Source organism: Apodemus sylvaticus, chromosome 18 (genome assembly GCF_947179515.1).
Source record: "Apodemus sylvaticus chromosome 18, mApoSyl1.1, whole genome shotgun sequence".
In the NCBI taxonomy this organism is placed as follows: domain Eukaryota; kingdom Metazoa; phylum Chordata; class Mammalia; order Rodentia; family Muridae; genus Apodemus; species Apodemus sylvaticus.
In genome coordinates, this window is record NC_067489.1 from 20,921,221 (window position 1) to 20,939,226 (window position 18,006).

General features: G+C 46.8%; 1 protein-coding gene across 1 annotated transcript in view; it reads left to right on the top strand.

Annotated features, from left to right (window-relative positions):
* Nucleotides 1-13,425, top strand: part of Sfrp1 (secreted frizzled related protein 1) — a 38,591-nt gene extending 25,166 nt beyond the window's left edge. The window contains exon 3 of the mRNA XM_052162314.1: nt 9,996-13,425. Coding sequence (XP_052018274.1) covers nt 9,996-10,318 — 323 coding nt within the window. The 3' untranslated portion in view covers nt 10,319-13,425. The remainder of the gene's footprint in view (nt 1-9,995) is intronic.
* Nucleotides 13,426-18,006: the final 4,581 nt, after the last annotated feature.

Below are 18,006 nucleotides of genomic sequence, written 5' to 3' on the forward strand. Positions count from 1 at the left end.
TGGGGGTGGCTATGCTGGCTTTGGGAGGAGAAAGCCCAAACCTCTTGGTTCTATTCAGAGATTCAAATTCTTGGTACCCGAGCCATGCTTCTGAGATTGAAAAAAAAGAATCACAGCATTCACGACTTTGGTCTCCAAGGGAGAGTTTCAGTTTGCTGCAGCAGCCTAAGTGAGCGGGGAGCTAAGGAGGAGCAGTGGCCTTCCCGATGGCTAACTCTGAAACTGCTGGTGTGCGGTGAGCGGTGTGCGGTGTGCGGTGTGTATGTGTGTGTGTATGTGTGTATGTGTTTAGGGGCGTAAACTTCTTTTTTTATGGTCAGCTCCCTAAATTCTAGTTATTTAAGATCCAGAAAACAGGACAGCTTCAATTATATCACTGGTTCCAAACAAGTCACCTGAAAAATTTCAATACCTGTTGTTCTTTGTAGGTAAGCAGCTTCTTCAATCTTACCTGTCTGCCTTCCTGTCTGTTTGTCTGCCTGTCTGCCTGCCTGCCTGCCTATCTGTCTGCCTGCCTGCCTGCCTGCCTACCTGCCTGCCTGCCTGCCTGTCTGCCTGCCTGCCTGCCTGTTTGTCTGTCTGCCTTTCTGCCTGCCTGACTGCCTGCCTGCCTGCCTGTCTGTCTGTCTGTCTGTCTGTCATTACACTCCAGCTCCTGCTGTGGACACTGAACTCTGTCAAGCTGCCCCTGGGAGGCTTTGTTAGTAGGACACATTTGGGCCCCTGTGTCTCAAAGTCAGCCCTCTGCGTAGACCAGGCTCTCCTCTGCCTTCTGGAAGGTTCCTGCAGCTCTTAACCACCACAGGCCCTTGCCCAGCCTCTTACCAAATCTCACTTGCATAGTTGTGTTCAGGGAAGGTGTTTCTTGCCTCAGGCCTTGGGAGTTTTATGAACTGAGAAGAGGAAGCAGAAAGCTGGCCTTCCAGTTTCCATCTCTCGGTGAAGCATTGTTGTTGGAACACATTGATTTACCGGAAGATCTGTAGGAACTGTGTGAGCTGTCATATGGCTGTGGCATGGGGTAGCCCATCTGTAAGCATCTTCCTAAACCAAGATTAGCCATCCCTGCAGATGGAAGGCTATGGTGCAGCTTCCGGAAATTACAGCTTCCGGAAATTACAGCTTCTAGAAGTTACAGCTTCCGGAAGTTACAGCTTCCGGAACCAGCTTACCCTTGCTCCCCAGATCTTCTCTGGATCAGAAAGTGATTAGGATGAAGCAAATCTCTCAGGAGTCGGGCTGGGTACTCTGGTGTCCGCCCCTCGTAGTGTACTCACTTGTGCTCTTGGAAAGAGTGTGTGCAGGGGTTGGGTCAGTGGTCCCCATCCATCCATCTTTGCTCCAGGAACCACTGAAGCTCTAGGCAGAGGTGGACAGGGTGGACAGGCTCTGAGGGTTCAAGACTTACTCAGGAGTAAGTTAAGCTGAGTTTGAAGTAAACAGAGCACATCTGACCTAATGGATTTCTCATCTGGAAATGACGGGAGAGGACAAGAAGTAAGGCTTGCCTCTCCTTGATCGCTAAAAGACAAGACGGCACATTAGTGGCGGCAGAAAGAGAAAGAAAGAAAACAAACATATTGAAAAGCAAAGTTTTTATTCAAGGCACCCCCACCAGAAAATGAAGCCGCTTCATTTAAATTGGAAATGTATCATCTCTGTTTCCTTCACGAGCTCACGTTTCGTGACTCATTCCTGTCCTGACTCCTAAACGTGTATGTATGCATTTTGTGCTTCAAAATACAGTTGAAAAATCAACAGAGTGGAAGTACAGGCCTCCCTCTCTCCCATGCCCTCCCACCCCCAGGAGGTCACCAACCAGAAGTGATCGGTTTCCTTTGCTACAGTTTCTGGAGGTGGTTAACAGACTGCAGCAAGTACCAGGGCCTGCAGGGTTTGGTGTCTTTGTCTCCTTGTTCACAGTCTTTATTGACAGTGTCTGCAATTAAAGTGGAAGACAGTCTTTTCTGTAGTCTTCCCTAATGCAGCCACACAGCACTCTTGGCTTACTGTGTACGCAGTTTAATTTCTTGGCGCTACGTAGGCCTTATTTGCAACCTAGCAATAAAGTGTGCCTCCGCTGTGTCTCTTTTCCTTTATCCCTTCGTGTTCCTTTGAGATAGTAATCGCCTCGTTTTCTTTTCTTTGTTCCCTATTTCCTGTGAGCTGTACCTCAGTCTGTCTCCCGAGCTCTCCCTTGCCTCTTGCTTCAGTCTGGTCTTGCCAAGTGTTCCAGAGAGGCCCCTTTAAGCCTTCTCTCTGGGTTTCTTGATATGGTAGCCCTTCATTTTCCTGAATCTTACACTTCTTTTCATTAACTTCTTCATTAAAGGAAAATAGGTTCCTCATGAAAGACGCTTAGGGATTACTACTTAACCCTTTAATGTCTGAAGGTGTCTACATCCCGTTGGCAAGTGCTGACTGGTGGTTTGGCTCAGGATCATCTTCGGGGATTTTAAAGACTTTCCCCTCATTGTTCTACAGCTCTTAGGGCTGCTGTTGCAAAAGCCAGTACCATCCTGAAGCCGGATCCTTTGGCTTAGATGGATATAGTCTTCTCTGTGTATTTAAGAATGTCTTTTTTCCCCTTCATTCCTCATGTTTCTAAATGTCAGAGCTTTGAGCTGGGAACTGTGTAACCTGAGAGTTTCTTCATCTGAAAAAACTGACTTGTGTTAGTTCCTTGATGTCCCTCACTTTGCTATGTTTTCTGTAATCCCCTTTATTCGGATGTAAAGACTCTCGGCTTGATAGTCTATTTTTATCTTTTTTTTCCTGTCTCCTCTCTCTCTCTGTCACTTTGTTTATGATTTCAGGAAATGTCTTTAGATCTGTCTTAAAACACATGTGTTGAACACAGTCCTGTTTTTGTGAACTTTTTTCTTTAATAGTTTTCTGATCTTGTTATGTGCTACAGTAATGTACATCGTATTATCACATTATCTGATCTTGTTATGTGCTACAGTAATGTATATCATATTATCACATTTTAAAGATTGCTGTGCTTTTCCACATTCTCTTTACTATCTCTCAAATCCCTTTTTTTCTTTTTATTTTTTTCTTTTGGTCTCTATCATTCACATTTAGACTTACCTCAAAACCCCGTCAATTCTTTGGACATTTGAGTTTCAGAAGACTGGAGTTGAGCTCTTTGTACAGTAAGTCTGCAGTTTGGTGGGTCTCAGTGAGACTTTTAAGGAGGCAAGGCAAAACAAAACACGGTCTGTTCGTTCGAGCTACTAGATTTTTCAAAGAGAGGGGCAGAGTCATAGACAGACACCATTCAACCCTCTGTCTTGGAAATCAGTGATCTTTTAAACATTTTCATCACATTTTATTCCTGCATGGATTTACTTATTTGAGTCCATGTGGAGGTTAGAGGACAACTTGGGAGTTTTTTCTTTTTGTGAGTTGGGATCCAGAGAGTGAACTCAAGTTATTAGACTTGGCAACAAGCACCTTTACCTGCTGAGCCATCTTGCCAGTCCGGAAATTCCATGTTCCAAGATCTGAGGGTCCCACTTTTTACCACACAGTCTCTCCCCTAATACTGTGACATCTCTAGCACCCCATTCCTCTGTCTGATACAAACCTGCCTTCTAGCATAAACCTCTTGGCTGCTGCTGGGGTAGGTGGCAAGATTAGCCACTTGAACTCATAGCTGTGCCATCCAGCCCAGCCCATTAGCATCTGTGGCCCTGGCTATGGGGACCACCTTGTTCTTAACAGCATGAGCCATCTCTCTCCCTAAGCAGCTTGTCTTCTCTGTCAAGCCAAGTCTGACCTTCTTTTGTTTTCTGGGATCCAGAATGTTCTTGATGTGTTCTTATTTTCTTGCATGGGTTTGGTTTATTTTTTTTAAGGTTTATTTGTTTTACTTTATGCATATATATGTATGTATATATGTATGTATGTGCACTGTGTGCATGTCTGGTACCCACAGAGGTCACAAGGGGATGCTGAAATCCCCTGGAATTGTACTTATGAATCATTATGAGGCATGATGCAGATGCTGGATCTTGTGTTAAAGCAACAAGGGGCCTTAACCGCTGAACCATCTATCTCTGCAGCTTCTGCAGGATTTTTGTTTGTGTGTTTGTTTGTTTTAAACATTTTCAGTTCACTTCAGGAGAAAGCAGAGTGGTGTGTGTACTTCATCTGGTGTGTTCAACTGGTGATCCTCAGTGGTTGCTGCTCTTCTCAGACATTCCAAGAATTCAGAGCCTGTCTGCAGGGAGTGCTTTGGTCTCTCCTTTCCCTTGGCTGTCAGCTCTCTGGAATAACCTCCACTAGCTCAGATCCTGGCCCCGCACAGGTCATCAGTGACCTGCATCACCAGGCAGTCCGATTTTAGACACATTCTTCAGAGCATGGGATGGGAGGTGTCTCCTCCATTTGAAACAGCTGCCTAGGTTGTTTTGCTCATTTTTAATCTTCGCCTCTGACACTTCTCTAATAACTCTTCTCCCCACATCCCAGCAAAGAGGCTTCTGTGGGATTCTCCCTTTTCTTTTGTCCTCCGTATCTCGACCTTCGCTGTACCCGCTACCTGGAATCAGTTGCACTTCAAGCGTGTTTTCTGCCTCAGCCACACCCCTGCTTTCCTGGTTTCTTCTTTCCCCTCTTAGATCCCTGCAGCTGGAATCTGGTGGCTGGAAGGAGGCTAAGCGGTCAAGGGGAAGAGATGATTTGGAGGAGGTGCAGGCTTAGGTTGAGGGTTAGGGCTTTTCTGATCCTCCTCTTGGCCTCAGGAACATGGCTGAGCCTTGTGGGAGGCTGTCAAGAAAGAGTAATTTGTGTGCAGAAAACATGGTTTGAGTGACTGAGAGGAATGAAGCTTTCATGGTCGACTGAAATGTGCTCAGATGTACTCAGACCGAAGAGATGGTTTGTTTTAAGATTTCAGAGAAAGACTCAAACAGTACAAATTGCAACCTAAAGTTTCAGAGCGTCTGAATTGTTGGCTGGCAGTAATGCCTAGATAAGAGTGATACTTTACCCTTGGTGGTGGTGGTGGGGGGATGCTAAATTGTTGCTAAGGAGGGAAAAAAAAAGAATCACTTTACTTGCCCGGTTTTTCCCTTCTTTTGTTTTAAGGTGGCTGAAATCTGGAGCCCATGGAGGGTTCGTTACAACGTAGTGTTTATCTAACAGGGCAGGTGAGCAGAGTGCAGGGAATAGCCTAGGCAATGCCAGCAACTATAGGAAAGCCAAGTCTCCAGGCATCAGCAGCCAGGCCCTAAATCTGCACACTATTGTGTCCTGTAGCAACTGCCCCCTGCGTCTTTAAGGCCACCACCATTTGCACTGTGAACCCACCCATGGGTGAATTCTCTAGAGCCCTGGCAGTAAGCATGATGGCACTGGAGAGCAATGGGGATCAAGTCCTGGCTATTCTGGCCTTCATGCCACAGATATGGGGTGGTGGTGGTGGTGGTGGTGGTGGTGGTGGTGGTGGAGTTTGCCTAGGCATTTAGTGATGAGAAGAGATTAACTTTGGATGGGTAATTGCCTATCAAACACTGCCGGTAATCTGCATGCCGAAGGCCAACCCTGGGAAGCTGGAAAGATGTTAGCAATTCCGGCCACATGCGCCGTCTTCTCTACTTTCTCCACCTTGAAAAAGAAAGTGAGCCAAATAGCCAAGAACTAGAGAGCCTAATGCGTACCATATTTCCATCAATCCCCCTCCCTTCGCTGTTCCCCCACCTATGTAAACTAAATTCCTTTACATGGTCATGACAAAGGAACTTTTTTTTTTAAAGTTGTGATTAAAAGCAGCACAATCAAGAAATAGTTTCCACTGAAGCAATAGCCCTTTAAACTTAGTAATGGTTGGTGAGAGAGCACGGGGTCTGAGGGCTTGGCTGCAGGTTCTAATCCTGATTGCTCCTCTTACAAATTGCAGCCTTGTGCTGTCATTGTGTAGCCCATGATCTCCTTGATTGTAATAAAACAACCAAAATGGCAGCACAACTGTCACTGTGATTAGCAAGCAAGAGCTAGTGGAGTAGCGGTCCTTAGCCTTCCTCATGCCGCGACCCTTTAATACAGGTGATCCCTGACCATAAAATTATTTCCTTGCTGCATCATAACTGTAACTTTGGTACTGTTATGAATTGTGATGTAAATAGCTAATATACAGGATATCTGATATGTGACATACACACACACACACACACACACACACACAAACACACACACACCATGGGAGTCACAACCCATAGGTTAACAACCATCATAGTAGATGGAGCACCGTGTCTGTGCTCATCTCAAGAGCACAATGCATGCTGGGTATTCAGTAAATGATGGCACATTTCACTGCAGAAAAGAAGGTCCCCTGTTCTTTGCTGGTATGAGCGTGAGTCTCTCTTGGTGATGTAAAATGTAGACTGGTTCTACACACTGGGCATGGGTATCATCTAACTGCCTAGGCTGCCGATGCCCTGTGAAGGGCTGGCATTATTCTTACTGCCTTACTGCTGTGTAATACTTTGCAGCCTCTCTTTAAGAAGTAGTGGGTTAGTTTGCTGATGCAGCAGATAGCTCATAGAACCAACTTATACGGGGAGAGGCCTTGGCTGAACAGTTTGGGGGCTAGTGCCTGATCACTTGGCCTGTCGCTTTATTTGAGGCAATGCATTATGGCTACAACACACCTTGGTCTAAAGCCTCGTCCTTGATGGCCAGAAAGTCCCAAAGACTGTTGGAAGGTATAGGGAGGGGATGCTCCGGTCACCTCTCAAAAGGCACACATCAGTGACCTAAAGACCTCTCACCCACCCCGAGAACATTCCACTACTTTCTGACAGCTCTGCTTAGGACTAAGCATCTAACTCATAGGTCTTTGAAGGGCACTAGGATGCAAACAATAGGAAGTGTTGTTGGGTGTTTTTTTTTTTTTTTCCATTCCCAATGGCTCTATTCGGCAGACGTGGGCAGAGATGAGGTTGGCTTGGCTTTGGCCCAGGTGGTGAATCTGTTCTTGCTGGTCTCATCACTCAGCCCCTCCAAGAACTTCTCCCACATTCAGCAAGCTTTGCACTGGAACAAGTGAAATTTTTTTTCCAAGTGAACTCCGAGGTTCAAGGTCTGTAAAGCCAATAGTGGGAGTTGAGGTAAGCTGTGGTCCAGTTTGGGCCTGTCTGGGTCTGGGGTGAGGCAGGCCTTGGAGGGATAGCCTCTCCTGTGTATTCTTTGCATACCCAGCTGCTGGCTTCCACTTGTTCCATTCATCACAGGGTGTGAGATGCAAGCAAATCAAAAGCAGTGGGCAGTGCCCCCCTGGGGCTGGGAGTGTTGATACTTGGAGTTCATTGGCAAGCTATGGCTTACCTTACTGAGTGCTGAGAACTCCAGAAGGCCTAGGTGGTCCACAGCTATCGAAGTCTGCTCACAAGGGTCCACTGTGACCTTCCTGCTGGCCTTGGCAAGAGGCATTTCTCAGGCCTGAGGTATTATACGGGACTTAAGTAGGCTTCAAGATCTGGATGTCCGTTCATCAGAAAAAGAAAGCAATAGGGGACGGTTTTGAATTCACAGACTTAGCCATTCGTCATTGAAGACTGACTCTCAAGACTCTTTACCCTTCCTTTTGTACTTGTAAAGCAGCCAAGGTTTGGTCTTGTAACCAACAGAACAATCAGTAGTAAGAATTCTCTACTCGCATGGTCCCTTTCAGCCAGAAGACCTCTTGTGCCATTTGGGAGCCCTTCTGAATCCATTATTTTCTTGATCCAATTAATGAGTACTCTAAGTTTCGGGTTCATTATAAAGGATTCTGAAGCCACAGAGGCAGCAAGCACAGCCCTGTGACTGGAAGTGTGCAGTTAGCAATGGCACTGTGGTTGGGTTATAGCCCCCCGAGGCCTGTGTGTGCTACAGTCTCTGTCCCCAGCCTGTGGCACTCTGGGAACTGGTTAGAACATTCAGAAGGTGGGGCCTAGAGAAATGAATTATTGTTGGCCTGTCTTAGGGCACCCCGGTTTTTTGTTTGCTGTGCTTTTGTTTGGCTTTCTAGCTGTCATGAGGCCGGTTGCTCCTTCCTGTCATGTGGCTTTTCTGTGATGTGCTGTCTTGCCACAGGCCCGTGGGACAACAGTGATGGGTTGGAAACTGGAGCTCTACAGAAATGGACCTTTCTTCCTTCTCAAGAGTTGATTTAGCTCAGATGGTTTGTTAGCATAATGGAAAGTTGATTAATGCACATAGGTTGGAATTTAAAATTAACAAATGAGCAAGCCAACCTGCTAGCCAGATATCAGTTTTCTCATCTCTTTATATTGGAAAAGTAATTGTCCTTTCTTCGTGGAGTTGCTATAAACATTCCATTAGAGAAATTAAAAAAAAAATACTCAAGTGACTTTACAAGTTGACCTCACACTTTCAGAATCATTAGCTACAGAGCATGTCTTGGTTCAAAAATAAGGCTTTCTTTATGGAATACAGTGGAAGTCTTGAGCTATTGAAAAATGGCGGGGGGTGGGGGGGGCTTGGTAACTGTTAACTCAAAGGAATTCAGAGGATGTACAGATTATCTGGTACCTGATACTGGAAGATGCTTCCCAATTTCTAATATCTGGTATTGGCTAGTTCTAGCAGAGTACAACAGTGTGTGCTTATCGAACATCTTTAATCACTGGGCCCTGCATGGACACCATGAAAGGAGCTGTGCATAGGTTAAATAATATTCAGAGCTGAGGGAAATCCGGTGGTAGAGCGTGTGCCTAGCATATAGTAGTGGCCTGTGTTCCGTACCCCATATAGAAACGTAACACAGAATCTGAAGACACGAGGTAAAGAGGAGGGAGGGCTGATGGGGAGGCTTTTCCTCTCTCCTGTTCTGAGAACACAAATAGCTCTTATTTCATATTAGATGTGACAAGCATTCATCCCCTGGATGTGTTTCCTAGGACTGTCAGCTACCAGGAAGTTTAATTCTATCTGAGCAGAGCTTAATTCTGCATGGGTTCTTTCGATAAACAAGGCCTCAGTGGTACCAGGTCTGTGGCGTATTGATCAGTGGGCAGTACCCACCATCAGACTTTCCTGAACACACAGTTAGAGGAATTCTGGCTCCGTCTTTGCTAAAGTTGGGCACTGATGTTGAGCGTCCCCCTGGCATACATACTGTTTTGAACTGCGCTCTGAATCTCCCTTGCTGAGTATGCACACAGATTCTGTCTGCCTTGTTTTGGATGTTATGAAAACACCAGATAGTGGTGGCACATGCCCTTGATTCCAGCACTCAGGAGGCAGAGGCAAGACGATCTCTGTGAATTTGAGGCCAGCCTGGTCTATAGAGCAAGTTCCAGGACAGCCAAGGCTACCCAAAGAAACCATGTCTCAAAAAAATAAAATAAATAAAATAAATAAAATAAATAAAACCCAAGTCACTAACTTTCTAATGAAAAATTTAGAATATTTTTTCTTTAAATGTTTTTCTTTAAACAATTCTTTAAACAAGTCTAATAATATAGACTATATAATAATAATAATATTGGACTATGTAGATTAAGATGAATTATGTGACCTCTCCTCTTTTTATATTGCTTTGGCATATAAAAGAACAGGCTTCCTAAGGATATTTCATGCACGTGTATCGTACTTTGCTTGTACTTCTTCCCTTGTTCTCTCTTATTCTCCTTTCCCTCATCACAAGCTACCTGCCTCTCCCACTCCCCCACCACGCATGCGCGCATGTGCGCGTTCATCCTCCTTCTCCCATCTATATTTTGCCCGCGAGCGCCAGAATACATGACTATTCATCTTTCCAATTCTGAATCATCCTACTTAACATCTTGGTGCCCCGCAGCAATCCCTGGGGGGTGCTTGCAGCTCAGTAGCACACTGGGTAACTGAGATACAGTTTTCCCCTTTACTTAGGACCAGGTTGAATGTTAAGCACTTTGTTCTAACGCCTTTTTTTCTTGCCCTCCCCTCCCCTCCTCTCCCCTCCCCTCCCCTCCCCTCTCTGCCTCCCTTCCTCATCCTAGCACTGAGGATGAAAATCAAAGAAGTGAAGAAGGAAAACGGCGACAAGAAGATTGTCCCCAAGAAGAAGAAACCCTTGAAGCTGGGGCCCATCAAGAAGAAGGAGCTGAAACGGCTCGTGCTCTTCCTAAAGAACGGCGCGGACTGTCCCTGCCACCAGCTGGACAACCTCAGCCACAACTTTCTCATCATGGGCCGCAAGGTGAAGAGCCAGTACCTGCTGACGGCCATTCACAAGTGGGACAAGAAAAACAAGGAATTCAAAAACTTCATGAAGAGAATGAAAAACCACGAGTGTCCCACCTTCCAGTCTGTTTTTAAGTGATACGGGGCGGGGGCGGACTGGGGAGGGAGCGTGGCTTGGGGTGAAGGTGGGGGCTCGTGGATGACCCCAGTTCTTGGGGTTCACATTTGCTCTCACCCATTACAGTTGTGGCTTTTGCATCGCACCCAGCTCTGTTCCTACAGCGATCCCTCTCCCTTCCCTCCACAGCCACATCCAGATAAGGCCAAGGCCCTTTAGATTAGGAAGGCTTTTTTAAGGGCTGCAGCAGGGCCAGCAGGCACCGGTGCAGAAGGAGAGGCAGAATCCTTTCACAGAGCCTCGGGCACAAAACAGGAAATGTTTGTCGGTTTGGAAAAAACAAAACAAAACAAAACGGATTATAAAAAAAAAAAATGCAGGAGGACAGCTGGCTCAGCTCCACAGTTGGTCTGGACATCATTACTTGTGGAGTCTAAGCCTTTACAGGTAGAAGATTTTGATCATTGCTAAGACAGGTTGCTTTCAGTTTGGTAGTAATTCCCCACTTTCTGCCTTAGACCATCACCACCGTACACATGTGCACGCACACACACACACACACACACACACACACTTCTGAAAGTAGCCAGGGTATCCCAGTACAGAATAGGATAACCTTATCTGGTTGGATCTGCCTACTTTACCCTCAGCTTTTGAACCAGCCATCTTTAATAGGAAACTGTAGGTCTCAGATGGACATTTCTACCAGTCCATTGGGATACAAGGATCACCGGGATCTGCGTTTGTATGAGGAGGTATGTGGGCATGAAGAGACATGAGGCATTTCAGGCTGAGAAGCCAACCGTTACTAGTTTTCAAAAATACAGTGGTAGAAATGAACAAACGTACAATGTCAAGCCGGTCATGAGTCAGGGCGATTGGGGATCCTGTGTGAACGGCCTCACATACCGTCTGCCACATTTCAAAAAAGAGCAGCAACATAAACAGGGATAAAACGCCACAAACCCTCCAAGGCTTGGATAAAAGTCCACACTAAGCATTTCGAAGACTAATGTCGCTGACTGCCCTAGGCTGCCCTCTTAATAAGCACACTGTCTACGCATGTGCTGTGGAAGGCAACTCTGCACATGTGCTGTGGCGGAGATGGGCGTGGCATCATGGCTGTGCCTGGCTGCCCCGGAATCAACATAGCTAGCTGTGGGAGGAGACAGTATCCACAGCGCTGCCCAGACTCTGCTTTTCTGCAAGGACAGCTCTTTTCCTTACACACGATTGCCTATAATTCAGACAAATTTAAAATCGCTGCCTGCCTGAGCCCTCCACCTTTACTTTTGTATTTCTCCAGTCACGTTCTTTTGAGGCTAAGTGCCCTATCCAAGGAGATGGTTTCAAAGGCTAACTAACCACCTGCAGTTTTCCCAAGTGCCCAAAGGTATTTCTCAAAGTTGGTATGCTTAATAAGTGATGTAAATATTCCAGTTCTCTTAGGCAGCCTTACTCCTGGTGTCCGAGTAGTTCTTAAAAAACAAAACAAAACACACATTGATTTCTTCCACCAAAGTCTGATTATCCACTCCCCACAACATCTCACAGGCTACAGTGGCTGTCCCTTTGGCATACTCAATCCAGAGGCAGCGTCGATTGTGAGGACTCAACTAGTGGCCTTGGATTGACACAGAAACAGGAAAATTCTGGTTACTTCTGAAAGACTCCAGCCTGAAAACTCAACCATGTCAACCTAGTTACCAACCTGAGTGGGGTAGTGATCTAATTAACTTCATGTTTAGTAATCCTATTATCTTAACACTTTTAAGAATTCTTCCAACCCTAATCATAACGTTATTAGGAACCTTAAATGATTTGCCTATAATTGTGGATGATTTATAAATGTGTATGTGCATTAGGAATTAGAAATAGTCTACTTTCTCATTGTCCAACTGAAATGCAAAATGTCATGAGTGTGTCGATCTGGGCTTCGAGCCACTAGTTCAGTGCTTGGTCAGGGTCTGTTCATTTTGGTAAAGTGTTTCATGTGGCAGGGCTCTCTCCGAGTGGCAGAGGACTGCCTACATGAATTTTTTCTGGGGACGTTAGCAGTTTCACAGACTGAAAATGAGAGACTGTGCTGGGCAGCTCCAGATTAGGGATCACCATGTAGGAGGCAACCTTCTGAGAAAGGGTTCACAATCGACTAACTGTGAACTGCAGTGGATGTCCCCCCCCCCACCGCCCCCCTCCAGAATTCCCAGCTTTAGAGTTCCATTGTGGACCCGGGAGGACCCCAGACACACACAGACCAGTTTTGTCTATACTACATCAGCAGTTCCAGACAAAAGGGGAGGCTATCTAGGGGCCCAAAGCTGCATGATCAGCAGCCTTTGTCCTCTTCAACAAAAGCTATAACAAACCAATGTGCAGACTCATTGGCTTTGTCCCTGGCATCCCGTGGAAGATGTCCATGTGTGCTCTGACCAGCGTTGCCAGTGTAAGGGTCAGATTTGGAAAGCTTTAAAACAGTCATTCTGGAGAGTCAGGGAAGCCCACCAAACATTTGGAAACTATCAGTAGTTATCTTAGAAAATAGACTCGGGGCAAGATTTGTAAGAATATTTTACTTTTCAAGCATTCTGTATCAATCCTCAAAGCTTATAGTTGGTGGGTTAGCCGCTAGGTCCTTCCTGCCTGGGGCAGAGTCTAAAGCCCAGCTCGAGGCTTCCTATGAATGTGTTAATTACAGAAATCTCATTTCCCAAAGCTAGAACCTGTTTTGCTTGTTAGCCTCTGTGTAACCGGATGCTCTGTTGTACCTTCATAGCCGGAAGTGGTTCAAGATGTGCTTCAGAAGCATACCTGAGGCCACATCTCTCTCCACGATGGATGGCATGCTGGCTGCTCTGACCTGGCACTGCAGGCCCGAAGCACATAGACAGAATTCCTGTTGGCCCTTGGTCCCCCAAGAGGACTCCACTTTATAGCCTAAGCCTTTTATAAAAAGCTTCGAATACTGTGAAGATGTTTTACATTCCATTTTGTTCGTGTTGTTTCTTAACTACAGTTGACCAGATGTTTTGATGTTATCACGTATGTTAATAGTAATTCCCAGATGTGTTTTGTTTTCATGCTTTCCCTGCCATGTATTCACTTCACTAAAATCACTCAATCAATAACATCGTGAGTTGTGATTGACCCAATGCGCTGTCATCCACGCCCCACGCTCTCCCGCTCCCTTGAGTTGTTTTAATGGTGTTTTCTGATCCTAGCTGGGTGGGATGGGGTGGAAGAGACCTGGGAAGGACCACAGGCATTCCCTGCCCTCCTTCCCCACTAACCATCTCTGTATAAGCCTGGTCTCTGTATGTCTGTCTGTGTGGGTTTTCGTTCTGCCAAACATCTCTGCTCCATGTTTCAGATGCCCTCCCTCAACTGGTCCATTTCAGAGTTCATGTTCAAATTACCAGTGAGAACTTAAGAAATGGCTTGTGTTTGGGGCTGTGGTCCCACTTGGGACTTTGCAGATGAAGAATATGATGCGACATGGCCGGGACTTCCAAGAAGACTTTGGGTCATGGGTGCAGCTAGAATTAGAACCCACAGTCCTGGCATCTTGGCCGTAGGGGCGGAGCTCTCTGCTGGGCCTGCTTTTGTACCCAGCGTGACACATTTTGCTGATCCCAGGCTGTTTATTTTGGCGTTGGGCCTCTTCCATTGTAGTGATAGCTCTATTGGATGGTGCCCTCTGCTCAAAAAAGCACTTCCACACCAGAACAACTGGCTGTTTTTCTCCAAATGTGCCCAAGGCATCAAAACTTCATCCAGGCACAACACCACCATTTTTTTAAAAGGCAAGAAATGAGGATTTTCACATATTCTCCTGTCTGGTAAAATGCATGGTGGCCAAGTAGAATATTGGCACTTCTGTGGTTTAAAGGGAGAACTGTGGTGCTTGGCACCACCCCTACAGAAGCAAACTGCCATGACCCATACCATGTCATGGTGCTTCAGAATGTTCTCTTTTTAACAAATTAGCACAACCGTGAAGATGGGTATGAATAAATGCACTTCAGTTTTGTGGGGTGCTGAGGAATTCGGGATCCCCAGGGCCATGAGTTCGTGGGCCTGCTCAGGCATGTTGGTCATCTAGCTTGCTTGCCCTCACTCTGCAGTAGCATACATTGCTCTTCAAGGAGCTATCTAGACTCCCTATCAAAGGGCAGCAAGAGATGGGTCCTAGTTGGGTTGACTTCACCATTTTTCCACATGGGATCCAGACATGCCAACAAATCCATATTTGCTTCTGAGGAAGAAATACAGGTCAATCATCTGGTGAAGATCACAAGAGCGAAGGGGAACATGTTTTATTGTTGGCGTGTAGAGTGTTCATGGAAATGGCATGCCCATATCTAGTTTCTGGCTTCCCCCCAGAAATATTGATTAGGAAGGATAGTAATGGAGTCCCATGTGTTAGCTTGCCTTCTCTTCATTGGGGCCGATGCCCATGTCATGCAGTAAACATAAGAGTCATAATGTGAAGGGACCAGGATAATAGACACAGCCTGCGAGGGCACTAGCTCCAGGATCTATTTCCTCCAGCCAGATCTCACCTTTTGCAGTTCCCCTTCTAACAGTTCTTTCAAAACTTTAATTCATCAATGGATTGACCTCTTCACTGAGTCTTCATGATGTAGTTATTTCTCCTGGGCACATTACAGTTGGTTTGAGTTTTAAGACCCTGGCTCCCTGAATCTTTGCCAAAACTTCCTAATAGCACCCACGTGGCTTGGGAAGGAGAGGCAGGTATTTATCTGCTACAAGTAGACATTGCGCAAGGCCTCCTGCAAGTACTGTGGGCGACTTTAATATTAATGAGCGTGGCTCAGAGGAAGGGGATGAGCCTTTGGTGTCTCCTTTTGTACATCCAGCTCTTTGAAGAGTGCTTCTAAGATTTACTAAGCTCGAGTCACATAGGACAAGTGCAGAATGAGGCTCTACAGAGCTGGGATGGAAATCTCAGTGTTTCTGAGGGCCTCGCACCTCTAAGGGTGATGGGGGCCGGGGGTCTGCAGAGCGATCCTTGGACAAGGATGCTCTCAGGGACTTCAAAGTGTCCTTGTACCTGTTGGAACAATCCTCATTGTTGGAAATACTAACTATGGAACCCTTCAGAACTCAAGATGTGAACAGTACTTGGAATTGTGAACAAAATCAGCTGAAGTAAGAGCTGATTATAAACCCAGATTAGCTGGGGCTAATGTTCATCCACTCCTCCCCACTCCTCCCCACTCCTCCCCCAGTGTTGGAAGCCAGACCCAAGGCCTTGCATATGGGAGGCAAGCTCTCCATTCTATTCTCAGCCCTGGAGTGCCATCCCTTTGGGGTAGACTCCTCTAATTCCTGGGACACTCAAAGATCCCATCTTTTGTCCCCCTCCCCCAACTCCCCCTTCTTGTCACTCCATTAACATTTCAGGCTGTCCTCCTAACCAATCCGGGTTCTCTCTCCAGTGGCTGTTGGAGTTAACCACCTGAAGGTGTTATCTGGACAGCTGAAGTAATACAGGAAGTTACCCACAGAGGTGGGACGGTTTGTGTTCCATTTGCTCCCATCTGGGCAGCTTCAAGCCCTTGTAGTGGGGCAAGCCCAGATGGGGAGGGTGACTGAAGTCTTTGGCGGGGAAATCTGACAAATGGAGGACAGCATGCCAAGCACAGCTGATTTACTAGGTCGCAGGCATTAGGCTTTCTGTCAGCGGAGGCCAAGGAAGGCTGCTCTGTGTCAGTTTGGAGAGGATGGGTCTCAGAGCAGGCTCTGTCTAGGAGCAGAAAGCTCCCATGTCTTCATACATCTGTGTAGTATTTAGATAAGAAGGGGCTGCACTTAATCACGGGAGAGAGTTGTTTGCTTAAATAGAGGGAGGGAGCGTTGCATGTGTGTGTTTAAGGAGAGAAAGGAGGTGGGAAGAAGGAGAGAGGAGCCAGCGGTTTTAAATAGTTAACCCGCCCCACCACCAGGTGCTTTTAATTAGGATGACCTTCCCATCACCTGACCACCAAAATGAGCCAGTCTGGGTGCTAGGAAAGGACCACAATTCACATGGCCTGGTCCTGGGTGTGTGTGTGTGGGGGGGGGAGCTCTGGGGCAAGTTTTCTGCCTCTATCCTTGCAAATGCCTCTGTCAGGGCCTTTAGTGTCTGTGGTCCTTCAGGAAGCCTGTTTGAGCGCCAGGGGGACCCAGGGTCAGAGCTTGTCCGAGAACCCCCGGTGTCAGGACGGACAGCCAAATAAGATTCCAAATATAAAGCTGCACATTCCATTTCTTCTTCCCAGAGGCAGAACGGGCGGGGATCTCAGCGAGACTTCTGTATATGCATCTCCGCTGCGCTTTTTGATAATGCCCACTAAGACTCAGACTTGGGGAAAGATGGCAAGAGAGGAGGAAGACGGCTTTAGGGTCTCGGTTTCCACTTTGCCGCTTCAGTCTCTGAATATACTATACCTACGCGAGTAGTTTTTCTTCTTTGCCTGGGTAAGAAATTCATAGTCTGAATTAACAAAGGGAGAATTACACGCAGAAACCCAAGGGGCTATTTTATGTCGTCATATAACAATCTCCCCAAGGCTGGTACCTGAGGATACTGGGAATCTGGTTTAGCAACTACCGGTCCAAGATACTCAACGGCTACAGCTGTAGCCAATCAGCTTTTGACTTGGGTCAGGCTTAGGGGAGGTGCCAAGGCTCCTGAGGAGGAGGAGGAGGAGGAGGAGGAAAAAAAGGTGATCAGTTGATGGCTAGAGAGAAAAACTAAGCATCACTCAAGAAACTAGTTCAAGTCAGCACAAAACCTTGGCCCGATCTTCATCTTGGCCATCTCTGAAGTACACGTGTTCTGCAGCCCCACCCCCACCCCAGGAGTCTCTTGGGTCACCTTCTCTCTACAGTGACAGAAGTTATTAATGACCAGGGATCTGGATAGCGGTGAGGAGGACATTCTCCAGTGGAGACTGAAGATGGTCAGGTCTGATGTTCTTCAGGACAAGGCATCCATGTTTGTTTTTGTCAGCTAATTGGAAGGAAAGAGCGCGTCTTCCCTGGTGGGGAGCTAGCATTAGTTTGGCTCTGCCAGGACTTCGTGAAGGAAAAGGGTAGCTGGTGTGCTGCGACTGTCTGGCCCCTGCTAGGAACCTCCAAATCGTCCTAGATCTTCTTTTTTTGTCCTGAGTTGGGGGACAGAGTTCTGCCCTGGGAGCACTTCTCTCCCAACCTGCTCATTTCTGGGGTCTTCAGGCTGAACTGCCAGTTGGGTCCCCCCCCCCCACGTATGATTCCTCATCTGATGTCTAGTCCTCCCTGCCTGATGGATGCCAAAGGTGGGTGGGTTCAGCTTCTAAATAAAGGTAAGAAGAACACACACAGTCACCTTTGGGCTTGGAGACAGGACATAGCTCTGCCCCAGAACCTCCCACCCTTCTTTTCTCCAGAGAAAAAGCTGCTCTGACTTGTAACTCTCTGCTACCCTGAAATGACCGCTGTCACCTGTTTCTCTGTAATTGCCGGGTTTCCTACGGAAATGTCCACGTCAGACTGTTCCATTGTCCTCGTTTTTTATTTTGCTTTACTCGCTTTGCCTGGCCACTGACATCCTTGCTGTGGACTGACTTGGGCTGCTGCGGTGGGAGTGGGGTGGGGTAGGATGGGGAGAGGGTTATCATGTGCACCTTCTGCTGCAGGACTGCAGGGTTGTGGAGGAACCA